The 16,661-nt window shown below is 42.8% G+C and overlaps 1 protein-coding gene across 1 annotated transcript in view; it reads right to left on the bottom strand.

Annotated features, from left to right (window-relative positions):
- Positions 1-16,661, bottom strand: part of OTOG (otogelin) — a 956,473-nt gene that overhangs the window by 21,016 nt on the left and 918,796 nt on the right. Inside the window, exon 54 of the mRNA XM_069221482.1 lies at positions 5,482-5,561. Coding sequence (XP_069077583.1) covers positions 5,482-5,561 — 80 coding nt within the window. The remainder of the gene's footprint in view (positions 1-5,481; positions 5,562-16,661) is intronic.

Below are 16,661 nucleotides of genomic sequence, written 5' to 3'. Positions count from 1 at the left end.
ACACCTGTCTTAGTCCCAGTGTCTTTGCAAAGTCACTGGACCAGCTGTGTCAAAGAATGGCAGATTTTGCAAAAGTTGACTGCATTAAATTTGACATAAATGTTGACTCCGTTATAGAGTCACATTTAATTTCCCTTTTAATTTGATAGCTTACTTGGCATAGCTATGTAGCCTCTGTCAGGAGTTTGACGCATTGGAGTGCCAACCGTTAACCCTGTTAAACTTGCTTACCTATCCTCAACACACACCAACACTTTTAGGCTTTGCTGTGTATACATATCAAAAACATGTCAGTCTTAACAATATACAGCTTCTTGCCTTAGGGCTTCATAGGCCTGCCTTAGAGGAGACTTATATGTGTATAGTTAAGGGACTGATGCACTTTGACATTAGTGGTGATGGCAAAGTCGTGTGTGCAGTGCATACACATCCTCTTCAATCTGCAATGGCAGCTGAAAGTCGTGTTTTCATTTTGCCTCACACGGAGTGGCACAACTAGTGCTGTAGCTCTTGTGTGGAGAGTGAGCCTTACCTTCCCTGGGTACCTGGGTACCATATACTAGGGACTTATAAGTAAGTCAGCACATGCCAGTTGTGGACACCCAATTAAACATACCATTTTGAAAAGGAAAGAACACTGTCACTGAGGTCTGAACAGAAGACCTCAGTGAACTCTCAAAGTCAAAAACCAGCAAATAATATTGCACAATGGGGCAAAATGTTGGGGGAACTTGCAAAAAGCCTCTTTTCTCACAATTGTCATCTCTGATTTTTATAGTTGGCATTTGCATTGTTCAAAGAGTTCTTACTTTTATAGAAATGGGGTTTCTGGTTAGCTAGGGTATGCACATAAGCTAGGCAGAACCCACCCACCCACTCTAGTCAGGGTGAGGGAGTTACACACCCAAGATAACCCCTGCTCACCCCCTTGGTAGCTTGGCATAAGCAGTCAGGACTATCCCAGAGGCAATGTGTAAAGCAATTGCACAGCACACACAACACACACAACACACGTGACGCAATAAGGACACCACAAAGGAAACACAACACCAAGTTATATAAAAATAAACTGTATTGCATAAAAAAACATTAGACCAGGCACAACATGCATCCGTAATACCCTGCTACATGAGCATTTGTCTGAACATCTCAAGGGCTACTAGTACTCTGAAAGGCAAGCAGTAGTCAGGTAAACATATCACCAAAAATGCACATGAATTAGTAATACTGTACCATGCAGGCACTTGCCAGAATAAACACATTATTAGAAATGCCAAGATATCATCATGAATGTGCCTGCAATGATACATCACCTAGGAATACGCAGTGGGCAGTGAACCTAGTCAGAGGCTCAGACATTATCACAAAGGCATCTGGCAAAAATAAACACATCTGGGAAATAAACAGAGCTGCCTGCCTATTACGGCAACTATGGTACCAGATCGGGACTTTCATGGTGACTACGAGCCACCACCATCAATCGGGTCCCTTACTTATGGGACTGTCCCCCTCCTCCGCAGGTATGGGCAAAATGGGGTGGAGGCGCACACCGCTGAAATCAATGGGAAGACCTTGTGGGGTCTTCTCCCGTGCTGTCCGCAAACCTGGTAAACCGCCTGAGAATGGCGACGGGCAAAGTGGATTGCCCCACGGCTCTTGGACACAACCCCGGCTTCAGTCTAGGGGGGTCTCCTCGACCCAAGGGAGGCTTCGGGAGTGAGGCTTGCCGGCTCCTGCCTCCCTCCATCTGGTTCCCAGGGGCAGAATGCAGCAGAGCCAACAATGGGCCGGTTCACTCCTTCCTCTTCTCCTACCCAGATGTTGTGGCTTCTTGGGACGTTGTTCTCCTCTCTGAGGATAAATATGGTATTTCGAGGGCGAGCCTCCAGCCTTGGGGGCTCGTCCGCATCAGGTGCATCACTTGATTAATGGAGGGGGCGTCCCTCACACCCTCCTTGGATTCTCACTGCACCAACGGGGAGAAAAATCCTTCACACTCTGTCCCAGATAAGCATTCTTCCTGCGCTTGTGGCCAGCAAGTTGGAGCGCTCACCAGGTGCTTTAACAGCACAACATGCAGCACTTCCCAGGACAAACAGGAGCGCTCTCCTTGAACTCCTTCCGGCCAGAACCAAGAGGGGACACAGTGCTTCCGTGCCTCTAGCGCCAGGAAAACAACTGGGCAGGGGCCCGCTCAGAGGTTGTAGGAAAATTGCTGGGGAACAGGGAGGCACACCACCCCTGGAGACCGTGAGGGGGAGCACAGGGCGGTAGGGTGCAAAACAAGCAGGCCAGCACAAAGTGTTGCAGTCCGTGGCAGTTCCTCCTAGTGTCCCAGCAGGTCACAGGTCAGCACAACAGCATCAGTTCAAGGTAGTTCCTAGCATGGGCCCTCCAGCAGCATCCTGTGTCCAGTTTGGTAGTCCATAAATGTCTCTTCTTAGCATAAGGAAAACCCCCTGTACATATACTCAGTTTTGCACAACCTTTCACAAAAAGGGGGAAAAGAGGTTACAAACAGTTCCAACAGGTTCTAGGAGTGTCCCCTCTCTCCTCCAGCACAGGTTCCAGACATCAGTTGGGGGTAAATGATCCCTTTGTGTGAGGCCTGGGCACAGCCTTTACAAATGCAGGTGTGCCCCGCTGCCTCTTCTCTCAGCCCAGGAAGACCATTCAGTATACAGATGCACTTCTGTGACACCTCCACACTCCTTGTGTACATGATGTCTGAAAAGTATGCACAAAGCCCAGCTGTCACTGTGACCCAGACGTGGATTCGAGTCAAGCTGCAAAACACCAGTCATAAGCACAGGGAAATGCTCACTTTCTTGAAGTGGCATTTCTATAAGGCTAATAAACAATCCACCTACACCAGTAAGCAGCATTTCTCACTACCATTACAACCATACCAAACATGCCTATGCTACTCCTCATAGACCGGACAATACCCCCTAGACAAAATGTAGGGCATTTCCAATGCAATCCTATGAGCAAGGCAGCACTCACAGCAGTGAGAAACCAAATAGGCTGTTTGTCATTGCAAGGACAGGCCACACAACGAAGCACATGTCTTGCCTTCCACATACATAGCACCCTGCCCATAGGGATAGGTAGGACCTAACTTAGGGGTGTCTTAAATGTAGTAAAAGCGGAGTTCCAGGCCTGGCAAGTAAATTTAGATGCCAGGTCCCTGTGGCAGTAAACTGTGCATGCAGGCCCTGCGCTAGCAGGCCTGAGACAGGTTTAAAAGGCTACTTCTGCAGGCCTACTAGTAGTATTTAATTTACAGGCCCTGGGTACAGAGATACCACTGTACAAGGGACTTACAGGTACATTAAATGTGCCAAATAGGTGTAAGCCAATCATACCAACTTTAGAAGCGAGACAACCTGCACTTTAAGAGATCAGACAAAATAGGAGGAGGAAGGCAAAATGTTTGGGGATGACCCTGCAAAAAGGGCCAGGTCCAACACCCCCAAATAAGGATTCTCAGTTCTCTTACTTTCCCATACTTCTTTCTCTCTCCTTCTTTTGCTCTTTCTTCCCCTTCTTCTCTTTTTCCTCTAATTAAATTTAAATAAAATCATAAAATTCTAGTTTATTTTAGCATGTTTTGAATATGAATTGTCAGCTTTCAAACCTACTGTTCCTTTATGCCACTCTTATTGACAATATTTTTGATATAATTTTATTTCTGCTATTTTCTTTGAACTTCTTACAATAACGCATTTTCAAACTGTAAAATAAATTACTGTAAATTTTACACTGGAAAAAGAAGGGGCAGAAAGTTAAAAATACGAAACAGTGCACCTCTCCTAGTGATGCCAGTGTATTTTCCCCACATTCATGTTGACAGTGGCAAATGCAAATTCACCCATCTTCTTACCCTCCAATATATAGGAAATAGAGGGATCCCTGAGAAGGAACAGAGGTATATTGTACATTTTTACCCATTCTACAGTTGGTAAGACTGTACATGATGGTTTGAGCAAATTAATTTTGTCCAATAGCACACAGCATGTCATGGAATGGAAACTGGAATAATGGCTAATCTCATTTAACATATCTACAATGATTAATATAAGAAGAAAGGTGAGAGACCAAGGTTGAGCCTTGAGTCTAGAAGTGACACACATATCAGTTCCAATCCATGTTTTACCAGCCTTTTTCCCCTCTGCAACCTATAAATCAAGGTTGGCTTGCCCGCTGTGTCACTGTAAGCATATATCCCACACTTGCAACATCCTACTTTTACTATAATATGTATGTGTTGTAATGTATTTTGTACCCTACTAACAATATGTTTTACTAACAATTCATTTTAATTGTATTTCACATTTGTTCACACACAACTGCGAGGGAAAATGCAATACTCTTCAATGCAAAATGTGTGCTTTGTTATTATGGGCATAAAACAGTGTTAAATCAAGTCACATGACTCAACCAATTGCTCTGTGTTAGTAGACTTTTCAAAGAATGGAAATTTTGTATTCAGGACATTGTAAGTATGTTGAGTCTGCAATCTCATCTTGGAGCAATGGTCTATAGTGAATGGTCTGTGGACGTGCATTGTGTGTACCACACAGACAATCCAAATATGAGCAGCAGTACCGACGGTGTTGAATTCTTCCATGTGGATCAAATGGAGCTACCCAGAGCGTTCAACTACACACTGAGGTGGGTGCATGTGTAGGTTATATATGTGGCACTTAGACATGATTAAAGACTCTACTTAGTATACATCAGGGGAACATACATTACACTCAATGCAAATTTGCATGCTGTGTACTACTGAGATACATCGCACATGAGCCACTATGTTCAGACGTGGGCCCTATTTAGTGAATGCATGTATAATACATAGTTAAAAGCATTTTCGTATCACCGCCATACTAAAAAGATATACCAGTAGCACATTACAAATCTCAATAATTGACTGTTTCCAATCTGTCCCAGAATGTTGATTCCTCAATGCTGATTATTCTCCAGTATGTACATTGATGAATATCCATAATGCTCCACTTATCCCACTATAGATTTCCATAATATCCCAATATGTCCAAAACAAAGGGCCCAATATAGAGACAGACTGTTCCGTCGCAAATGTGACAGAGTACCCTCTCTACCAAACTCTATGCCCACTCGCCCCATTTAGAGACAGGTAAACCTTAGGCCAACAGAGGCTCCTCCAATGGAAAACGTCTTCCTACAGCTGTGGGAATTCGTATACTTCTATGGAAGGACATTACCCAGCCCGCTCTAGTTATAGCTGATAATGTAATGTCATTAATTTCCGGTCTGTCGTCGCCAGAGGCACAAAAAATAAAATAATGACACCCACACCCTGAGAGAAAACTTCCAGGGTGTGGGGGGTTATTAGCTTTTTTGTTTTTCTGAAAACAAAATAATGTTAAAAGTCTGGTGAGAAATCAAAACTGAAGGCTTGTAAATGTGGATATTTCTGTTTCTTAGGTTACTCACAGGAGTGTTACTTCTGCAGTCATTCTTTCGTATGGTCATCCTCACCGTCACTTTTTTACAAAATTTTCCATCTTCTTTACCTACAACAAACAAATGAAGTGTATAATGTTAGAACATGTATTTAATTTATAGGAAGAAATTACACTTTATTTTAAGGATTTCTCAAAAATAATTATAAAATAATTAGGATTTCTCAAAAATAATTGTAAAAGAAGGTTCAAAAGCGTGTCCAGTTTAGGCCTCTGGACTCTATCATATCTCATGAGCAGCACCATGGAAGTGAAAATCTGCGACAAACTGATGAACAGTGAAGCAAATATAAAGCCTCTTACGTTATACTCTGCTACTAGTAAAATAGGAATGGCATTGGTAATTGACAAGCTGCTATCAGCACGTCATCCAATTAGATGCTATGTCCTGGGTTTTTCATACTGCCAAGAAGTACAAGAGAAAGTGCATGTAAATAGAGCCTTCGTCTGCTGTAGTCTATGTTCCCGAAAGAGACAGCAAGTGTTGTCTTTGTCCCGTGCTCTTGTCTGATGACTGGTTGCTGCTGGACACAATGAAAGACACAATGAAAGGCTGTAAATGGTGGGCTATTGTTTCTTTTGATTCTTAACAGCTAAAATGTCCTGCCAATAGGTGTGCAGCAGAAGGCAGAGACTGTTAGGTCCAGCAAGGTGGAAGGGACCGATGATGCCAATATTTATCCATTGCCTCCTTTTTCGTATCTTTTCACGGCCACTAACTGCCCTTTGAAGTGCCCCTCAAAATAAAAACGCCTATTCTCTTCACATCCTATTATATGGATTTTTAGCCAGCTTCTTGTTCCTACCATCATCCCCATATTTTCCCAAATTTCCTCGGGCACCCCTATCTTTTAGATATTTCCTTCTCCATTATCTTATAGGCATCCATTCCATTCTTCAACTCTTGGTCCCCATTGCTGGGCACCATATCTCTTTGCTACCATAAATCCAATATTAACTAAGAGTTGTTGGGGTCTGCCTCAATGAGTCTATTCAATGCCCTCTTTTATCTTTTGAGAACAGTGTCCCAGAACATTTGCAGCTTCGGACATTCCCATAACGTGTTTGAATGTGACCACTATTCCAAAGTTTGTAAGACATTGGTCATGACCTAGTTTCCAAATTTTTTATAGTAATGTTCTACTATAATAGTTTTGAGGTAATGCACCTAAAACTGGCTTTAATCGCAACATCCACCAGAAATCTGAGTGCAGATTGGCAATGATCCTCATCTATATTCCCAATGTAAAAGACCCAATGGTCTTGTAGTTTCCCTGGCTCAGTCTATGTGTTCCTCATCAATGTTCTATATGTTTGTGATAGAGCTTTTGTTTCCACGTACCCCCTGAGTAGTCTAATTTCTAATGGTGATTCCTCCTCAGTTTCCACTCCTTTGACATGGACACTTGCAGAGAGTGACTTAGTTGTATGCATCTAAACATTTGTGTCATTGGCATGTCATATTTGCTCAAAAAAACGGCACCACTGCATTGGCATCCCACACATCTTCAAGGTGAGACAGTCCAATTTTGTCCCATTTCTGGAACTCCATGAGTGCCATTACCTGTCACAGTTTAGATCCCGCCCACAGAGGTGTTTTGAGAGTAAGTTGTTCATCTGATTTAATTTCATTGTTGAGTCTGTGCCAAGTCTGAACCACTGTCGTCATAGGTGGCATGATGTCCTTCCCCAGCTTCCCCCCATATTGCATCTGTATGTAGCTTTCATCACCCAGTTCCTGTCTATCCATATGAAAAGCCAGGTCATGCAGAGCTGTGAATGAACATTCATTTTCTGTGATCACTTGAGCCACCTATTTTTCAATATTTGGTAGTGCAGGACCTCTGCAGTGTCCTCATTGCGGTTCTCGGCTTATCCCCGTGCCCAGACAGTGTCTTCAGTAATGCACTGATTTTTGCAGACAGTGTGTCAGGCATTGTGTATGGGCAGTTTTTCAATAGCAGCTTTGGCAAAGCTAATATTGTAAATGTTGCCACTCTGCTGAGAACAGACAACGACAATGCTCTGCCAGCCTATGCATTATCGGTACCACGTTGTCATCATAATGTGATTTTGTCTCCTTAGCTTGCTAGGTTATTATTTAGGCGCCTTAACTTAAATTTAGTCCTATGACCTTCTGGACCATAAAGTAGTTTTGATCGGGGGACCATCTTCAATATTATTGTTTTCAGTATGTTTGCCAACACCTTTGCCAGGACTTTGTTGTCTGTGTTAAGGAGACAATTCAGATGGTATAAGTCACAGTTCTCTCTAGACTTTCCTGCCTTATGGATCAGTACAATTGTTGAGGCTTCTAAGGATGGTGGTAGCTACCGCAGTTTAAAGGCTTCTAGATACATCTCATTCAAGGGTCTTCTACTTTCCCTGAAATTGTCTTAAAGAAATCCACCGGAAGCCCCGGTGTCTTCATCTCTTCCACCCTGATGTCTTCATGCTATGTATGGTCAAGTATATAGTAGGGCAATCCCAGGCTAAATTGCCTATCTCTTCTGGTGATGTTGCTCGCTTTGCAAACACTGCAGCTATTGCTCCACGTTCTACCACTTTCACTCCATCAGCCATTACTATCCTTCTCTGATGTGATTAGTTTCTCTTTCACAATTCCCCAACTATGTATTTTCTCTGCTTTATCCTCGGTTTTGTACAGCTTTCTGTTTGACTAGATAGGTTGTCTTGACTTTGTGCTTGGAAATTGCTCTATATTCTTCCTTTTAAAACCTTTGTGCTAGGCAATTGCTCTATATTCTTCCTTTTTAAAACCTAGTTTCCTTCTACCGCTCTCTGTTGGGGCATTATCATAGCCTCTCTTCAGTTTTACCAGTCCCTGTTCAAGCTCAAATAATATGTCCCTCATTCTATCTACCACCTCCCCTGAGATTACCTCTCCCCAAATGGTAACCTTGCAGGCCTCCTGCAATGTTGCTGCTTTTTTTGCAGAACCCATACTGACTTTAAAGTACTATTTAGTCACCTGATCAAGCTGTTTTACTTCTTTCTTATTTTTGAGGTGTCATGGAGCCATACACTATCCCTGTTTCTCTTTGACTGACAATGGGGAATGGCCAGATATCTCTTGTGTAAATCTATGCATGGTCCCTAGTGGTGTAAAATAAAATGTGCAGCTTCTCTCAGTACTATGCATAGTTCTCAACACATCTCCCAGGACTAATATGCTTGTGAGAACCCTTCTAGTTTCCACTTCAATGTAGAGGTAGCCAGTTCTGTGTTCAATCTGTCCAACTGTGCATTTAGTACTAAATTAAAATCACCCCCTACAATTGTAAGGGCCTGTGCCACTTGTGTCAATAAAAATCCCAAGTTCTGTAAGGGCCCTGTCTGAAGTCCAGGCGGCACATAAACATTAACCAGTATTAGAGGTTACCTCCCCTGTACTGCCATGTAACAGCCCGCTTCATCTGCCCATGTTTGTGTAACATGGAACTTCGAAGCTTTCTTGACCAGTATTACTAACACTCTGGACCCAGTCATTTAACCTGTATGTCCCAACAACCTAAATTTCCCTCTTACTTGGCATTCTGAACTGTAATCTTTCATATGCATTTCTTGCAAGTATACTATCTCAGCTTTGGATCTTGTGAGTACTTTCATCAGCAGTCCTCCTTTAATTGTATTACCTAAACCATTCACATTCCAAGTCAACAATGAAAGTGTATGTGTCATTTCATGCACTTATGGACAGCCCGCTCTGTCCTGCTCTACTCCAAGGAAGTAAGTATGTGTGTCTGAAGTGCCTGCTTAGTCTGCCGATGTTGCTGTCTACTCTTGAACCTCCTACCCAAAAAACTCCCAACCTACCTTACCGTGCTGTGATCTTCAAACTGGGCACCACCCCAATTCATGACATGCCTGTCACCCAGATACCAGCATTTCAACAATTCAGAATTCCAAGTGGTAGTCTACTTGATGGGACTACAAGTCTTGATGGAAAGTGTTGCCACAGACTGTTTCTAACATGGGGCAATGCGCCTTTCCTCTCACAGTCATGGTCTTGGTGACTTTGTGCTGTGTCTTCTGTTTCAGTTCCTCCGTTCCGTGGCAGCAGCCTTATGAGTCAATAGAGCTTTCCTCCCTCATCCCACAGCTGTAATAGTTATCTTATAGTAACAGATGGCATCCAGCTTTGAAAACAGTCTCAGTAAAGCGTTACATAATATAATCAGCTGTCACTGCAGTCACTTGTGGGTCACTCTATTTTCCTTCACCATACTCAGAACCACATCCCTCTGCACTGCTGTCTTCGTTATGTGAGGCTAGAACCCTCCAACAGTTGTTGCTAACCAAGGCATCCCAATGTTTGAGTTCTTCCATCATTCTGGGCTTTTCCTCCCTCATCTGCATGTTGGAGTGTTGGTAGTCAGAATGTTTCCATTGACGACCTGTTTTCATCTTCCAGTCAGGGTCTCTCTGTGATCTTTCATCAGGTCGGGTGCTGATGCACATGCGTTTGAAGCCAACTCCAGGCTTCTACCCGATTTCAACGAGAAATACAACCTCTCATTCTGTCTGATGCATAGTTTGGCAGGTTAAAACAGCACATACTTCATGCTTAGCTGTGTTAGTGTTCTCTTCACTAGATTAAATGCCCCCTGCTGTCTTTACACCAGATTTGTGTAGTGTGGAAATATGTTCATTTTATTGTCATCTATTTGCCAGTCAATGTGTTTGCGAGGGATTTTTAGTATGTAGTCCCTGTCTCTAAAGTTCATCAGGCACGCAATGATAGGCTGTGGTGGAACACCGGGCTTAAGTGGGACCCTGGGTAACCTGTGAGCACATTCCACTGAGAAGAACCAAGATGGTTTGTCTTGCAAGACAGTTTTCATTAGCCACTCCTCCAAAAACAGTGATGGTCCAACTGCCGCAACTGTGAAGGTCTGACCACCACATTACGGCCCTGGCGGTCGAACCGACAGGGGACCGTCATTTCCACTAGAAACATTGTTCCCGAAGGGGTGATGGCGGCCTGAGTTGTAATCAGCCAAGATGGAGCTAAACTCAGCGTTGCCTCACTGATTACAACTCACCTTACCGCCAGCCTTTCCATGGCAGTCACCCCTCCATGGAAAGGCTGGTGGTAAAGGTGTGCTGGGGACCACTGGGGGGCCCTTTCACTGCCTATGCCTAAGGCATGGGCAGTGCAGGGTCCCCCGGCCAGCACCATCAGATGGCGCACTGTCTGCTGTGCAGACAATGTGCATTCTGAGGATGCTTGACTTCCCCCCTGTGGACTCACCAAGGCGGCCGCACAGTTTCTACTGGGCTGCTGGCGGAAGCCTCCTAATACGGATGTTTCTGCCAGTTAGCCCAATGGAACAATTGTAATGGGCCGGGTGGGGAGACGGCCAGAACAGCAGCAGTCTCCTCACCGTGAATATGGCAGTTGGGTTTTCTGACCACCAGACTCATAATCAGGCCCTTGGTCTCTGTCACATGCTCTGCCAACTTCCTGTGATCACGTAGTATCCCAACCAAATTAACAACTGTTGCTATTTGTGTCTTCAATTTAACATTCCTTAATTGGCACTAATATCACAGTCATATGTTTTTCAAGAGGGACGCCCACCCCCTCAGTCGAGGTTACCTTCTCTACAGCACTATCTGCCATGGTTCTTCACAACTTTAATTTCATGATTCACAGTCTTCCCATTTCAGAATGCCATGATTAACTAGGTGCCTGGCGATACTGTTATATAGAAATCTGTATTCTGCATGGGTTGTTGCTGACGGTTGGGAATTCTTAGCTTATCAATATCCAAATGGGTTCCCCTTTCACACTGCAAGCGATGTTGCACCCCTCAAGCCTATACCAGCAATGTTTGTTATCCCCAGCAGTACTCTTCCACAATTGAGTTCTTGAGACTGTATCACCCACTCTGTCTTCCTTGTGTTTTACCCTCCATACAGATAACTATAATCATGAGCATTGGTTATTTGCTGCCTGGGCACCTTGTCTTCCCTTCACTTGACTTGGCCTTCTCTCCCTTCATCATGTCTGTGCTTGTAGGTAGGATGCCCTGGGATCTCTTGGTCTTCCCTTTACATTATATCAGGCATCCTCTGTAAGAGTATTTGAGCCTCCTGCTGTTCTTACAGCATATCAGTCTTCCCCAGCTGCCTGGTTAAGAGCTGTATCTCACCTGTCCTCATTGCTTCTGGGGTCACTGCCCCCTCTGCTCACCTCTTGGGGCTTGTTGCTGCTCCCAATTACCGTTTCCAGGTTGCGCTGGGTGTCTATTTGGGTGCCATGCCCATGCAATTACTGATGCTTTCCAGGTTCTGGCCTGTAGGCCCCAGATCAGGGCATGTTCTTCGGCTGCTGCAGCGGTAGTGGCATCTTCCCTCTAAGAAGGCAAGGGGTCAGATTGCTCTGCACGGTTCTTTGTCCTTGCAGTGTTCAGGCTCTCTAGGGGGCTCCTGTGGTGTATTCCCCTCCTCCTGTGGCTGTCCACATTGCGCCTTACATACCATCTGTTCCAGCGGTGCTGTGATCAAGTACCACCTAACTGCCTTAGGCAGCCAGTGGCGTTATGCCCTTGCTACCAGTTTGTATCAGTGAGTCAGGCCACTGGTAGCCGCAATTACCATTGATGTTCTGCTTCAGCATAAATTGTAACTAAACTTCCATGCTCCCCAGGCAATCCCCCTGCCTTGTGGCTTTATCTCCAGCATGGAGGGTCTAAAAATTATTACAAGATATTTAAGTAAAGGGCATCTCATGGAGTGAGGGAGACCAGCATCTACTCCCTTTCCATTCAAGCCACGCCCACTATCCCACTTAGTGTTGATTATTTATCCTGAAAGGCGTAAACAAGCTTCTGAGTAATCTTATAGAAAATATGCACAGAGAGATAAGAGCTAGACAGGATCTTTGTGCCAGGTATCACAGGGGGAAAGGCACAATCACACACCCACCGTTACTGTAGGCTACTGGAAGGCAATCAGCCTTCACTGGCCTTCTGGTTTGCTGCTTTGATGGCTGTAAATATCATGCACATACTTCTGCCTTTGTGAGCTGAAATGAAACTTATTGTTCTGAAAAAAGTCATATATGTGTGAACCATCCCTGAAATTCAGAATAAATGTTTTTATGTACTAATGTACTAGAACTATAGTAGTGCCTGGAAGTATTAAACAATGGTGTTAGTGCTATAGAATATAAAAAAAAAAATTGAGTACTATTTACTGTTTAAACCTTCTTCCTGCCTTAATCGTTATCTTCATTGTGATTACAATTGATTTTATGTGCGCTAGATTAAGGTTTGAGTTTTAAAAATACATATATTAAAATGTATGTTCCATTTTCTAGTGATTCTTGAGTCTGTTATTAATTTATGAAAGAGGATTGGGTGTTCCAGTACCTGTAGGGAGGATGATTACCTGAATCTCATCATGTGCAAATATGGGTCAGTGGGTTGTGTACGGGTTTCAGTCAAAGTGGTTTTCTGATTTGGGTTGGCACATTGACTGAGTCCCTAGTGGCAGAGGGTCTAGAAAGAAGCATCCTGCTACTCTAGAATATCTAGAGAATGTATCAGTACTGGAGGCATAATGATAGGTTGACAGTGGACTACAATAGTGGACTCGATTCAGATCATTCAATGAGGCGTTTGGTCAGAACCAGTTTCAGAGTATCAGAACCATTCTGTGGTAGAGAGTGATTAGGAAAGTCCTTAGCAAAGGTGGGTGTAAGAAAGCACAAAGGACATCTCAAACTCATGAGGAGATGGACAATGAAGAGGACAAAATGAGTACATGGCATGAAGTACTTGACTCTATTGGGTTTGTTGGGCACCTCAATTGAAGCCCTAGTCAATTTATCAGAAACTATTGTAATATTGAAATTGGCTAGCTGCTGAAAAAGCCAATAGAAGCAGTAACTGGCTATTATATGAAGTCTGATACTATATTGCTGCTATGAGTCTATAACATAATTCTTGCTCTACAAGGCTTTTTGTGCCAGAAATAATTTTAGCTTTGGACATTGTTTAAGATTATGAAAAACTTGGGTTTTAGAGGCTGGTCAGTCAGCCTTACGTTGTTTCTTTTTACATCTTTACTCAGCTTTTCTTGATAATTGTTTTTATTGACTGAATAACAGCAGAGATCCAAGAGGCAGATTGGGTGTGTTGTTACGAACTTCAAAGGTGAAGCCTTTGAAGAAGCCTGTTTTATGAGGGCAGACAATATAACAGTGTTAGATACAGTCCATCCTGCTATCCCATGCAAGTAAAGCAGTTGAATACTGACTATCTCTCATCACAGGTTTCGTTACAATCAATGGCTCAAATCTTTTGTGAGGAGGATATGATGAGAATGAGCATAGTATTGTCGCCTGTACAAATGAGAGGTTTAACAACCACCTGTGCTTAAGTGACATCTTACACAGATATTAAGTTCAAAGTATGGCCCCAGTTGCAGGGTAGTAATTTGATGTTACATGTTTAGACATGCAAAAATGCTATTTAGTACAATATTCTTTGAGGATTAAATGTTTTTTCTTGTCATTTATAATAGTAGTATTACAGCTTCTCTTTATTGAGTGTGTGATTGGGTATTCCTTATTTAGAAAGTTGATCCTTAGGTTTATTTGAATTCCAGTATGTTGTTTCTCTCATTAAGAGCTGTTGGTAGTTGGAGAGGTCAATGTAGTTCAGAAATACTTAACTGAGGGATTTTGTGCTTTATAGCAAGATCTGAAATTCTCCTACACCAGGCACTTTACCATTGAATGTAAAGGAGTAGTCCTGATAATCTCCTTTGGAAATATTCTACTTTTCTGGTCAATGGCTGATCTGGCTACTATTCGTTTTATGGAGCTGCTTTGGAGTTCTGATTTTTCTATAATAATGACTGGCCTATTGCTAGGCTACTCCTTTTTCCCCTAGTGAGGTTCATCTTTGCAAATTGGTCCTTTCCTGAATACATCTTAGTTACATTTGGACTTGTAATTCACTGAGTTAGATTTGATTGTAAGCAAACAGCATGTCTCAATGTACTTTAGTACATCTTGAGGCTGTAATGCATACTCAATTTCTGGCATTTTCATAGGATTTGCTTGAACTGTATGATTTTAACCAATGTTCAACAAGAAAGCATACAAGAAAACTTACTGTGGTTGACCTATATAGCTATAATCAAATCATACCATCTCAACATAGTTCTAGCGTAAGCATACCACATCTAAACATACACTTGTCAAGTGAAACATGTCAGATCTTGGACTACAGTCCCTCTATTACTAAGGTACAACACTGCAGTGTCCAACTTTTGTGTCCCATTGCAAGCCCACTCATGTATGCTGCAGACATTCATGCTTGAATTGTATGTTTGTTTTATGTTTTATTCCTTGCATTTAATATTGTATTTTTCACTGTATATCATCAGCATTTTCTTTGATGGCAGGTGCACTTAAATAGTTTGTGGGGTGAGCTGTCTGGTGCTTCTATAGACTAAGGAGGAGGTGTATTATGAGCACTGAGCATATATTAGGGTATGCCATTATGTGTGGTTGAGAGTGGTTGGTGAGGTGGTGACATGCTGTGGGCTGAAGTGCAACATGATTAGAGAGACGAGTGTATAGAGTAAGCACGGGGTGAAAGTGAGAACTCAATGTTCATATGATAAATTATGAAAGGTGAGCCTTTAAAGCCCTTTCAAAAGATATTAGACTAAAGGCCACATGGAGTCTCAAGATTAAAATTCTGGGGCAAAGTAGATAAATGCTGGTTCCTCAGTACTGTTGATTTCCAAGAAGGATGTCCAGGTCACGTCAATTTGTGTTGCATTTGCTATGGGAGACGTCTGAAATATAGTCAAAAAGGATATTTAAGTTAGATAGCCTAATAGATTATGAAGCACACCTTGAAGGCTATCCAGACTTCGTGTGTGCCCCAGATGAAGTAAATCTGTTAGGAGAGTAATGTAATCACTAGGTGTTAACCATGACCTTCTAAGTTTAATAAGATTACACATATATTTGACATATAGATGCTTTTAGCCATCCCTCTTAATGCACTGGCCAGTTGTTGTTTCATTCACATTTTGATTCCACCCCTGACAGCATACAGCATGGGACAGTGGGTTAACCTACTTCAACCATTGGCTAACTTCACTGTGAGTGACAACATTCTGCTCTTTCACAATGAGCATATTAAGAAACTTAGTTCCCCTTAGTGTCAGGAGCTACATTAGTAATCTGTGCTTTTTGAAACAAAAAAATCTTTTTGTGTTTAGCCAATTTTTTTTTTACATTGACAAATGTCTGGCAGGTCTCCAAAATTAGAAAAATGACAAAATAAAAAGAGGATTGACCAAGCAAATAGGCTGGCAGCCAGCGTCAGGCCTATTTGCTTTACCAATATTTGTGTTTTAGTTGTGATCATGAGGCTTACTGCATGGAAAATATCACTGCTCTAAAAGTGCAAGCAATATTCTTGGAATTATGGTAGCAGGGTGCTGTCTTCATCAAATTACAAGACTGGTTGTGCCTGTACCATTGACTTGAAGTCTCCAATGTGGATGAGTGAAATAAGTTTCTAAATAAAAAAGGCACTTTTAGAAAAACTGTATACATTGTCTGGAGATGTGGGGTTTGAGAATAGAAATAGGTATGAGGATGAAGGGCAATTATTTGATGGAGATTCTTAGACATGAGGGTTCATTTCAGGCCTGACAGTGCCTACGATTACTGAAAGTGGCGCATCAGCTATGGTGTACCACTTTTATTGCTCCCCCCTGTGCCACCCTAGCGTCACCATGGTTGTGCATTGGTCGACTAGCGCCAAAATGATGTGTAGGGAAGCCCATTGGAAATAATGGGAGCATCACTTTAATGCCTGCCTTGGACAGGCGTTAAAAATGATGGGAAAAATTGTACTGTGAAATCTCGTTAATTTCACTGCATCATTTTTCTGGGCCTCCTAATGGGATAACGCCCCCCTTGCATGCATTATGCCTGGCACAGGCATAATGTGACTGAAGGGGTTACAAAGTGGCACAATGCTTGCATTGCGCCACTTTGTAAATCTGGCATGGGGAAAAGGCCTCCTTGACGCCGCCTTAGCGTAAAAAAAATGACGCAAGGGTGGCGCTAGGAGGTGCTAGGGGCTT

Source organism: Pleurodeles waltl, chromosome 3_1 (genome assembly GCF_031143425.1).
Source record: "Pleurodeles waltl isolate 20211129_DDA chromosome 3_1, aPleWal1.hap1.20221129, whole genome shotgun sequence".
Lineage (NCBI taxonomy): Eukaryota > Metazoa > Chordata > Amphibia > Caudata > Salamandridae > Pleurodeles > Pleurodeles waltl.
The sequence above is the reverse complement of the archived record's forward strand: the minus strand, read 5'-3'. Positions and strand labels throughout refer to the sequence as shown.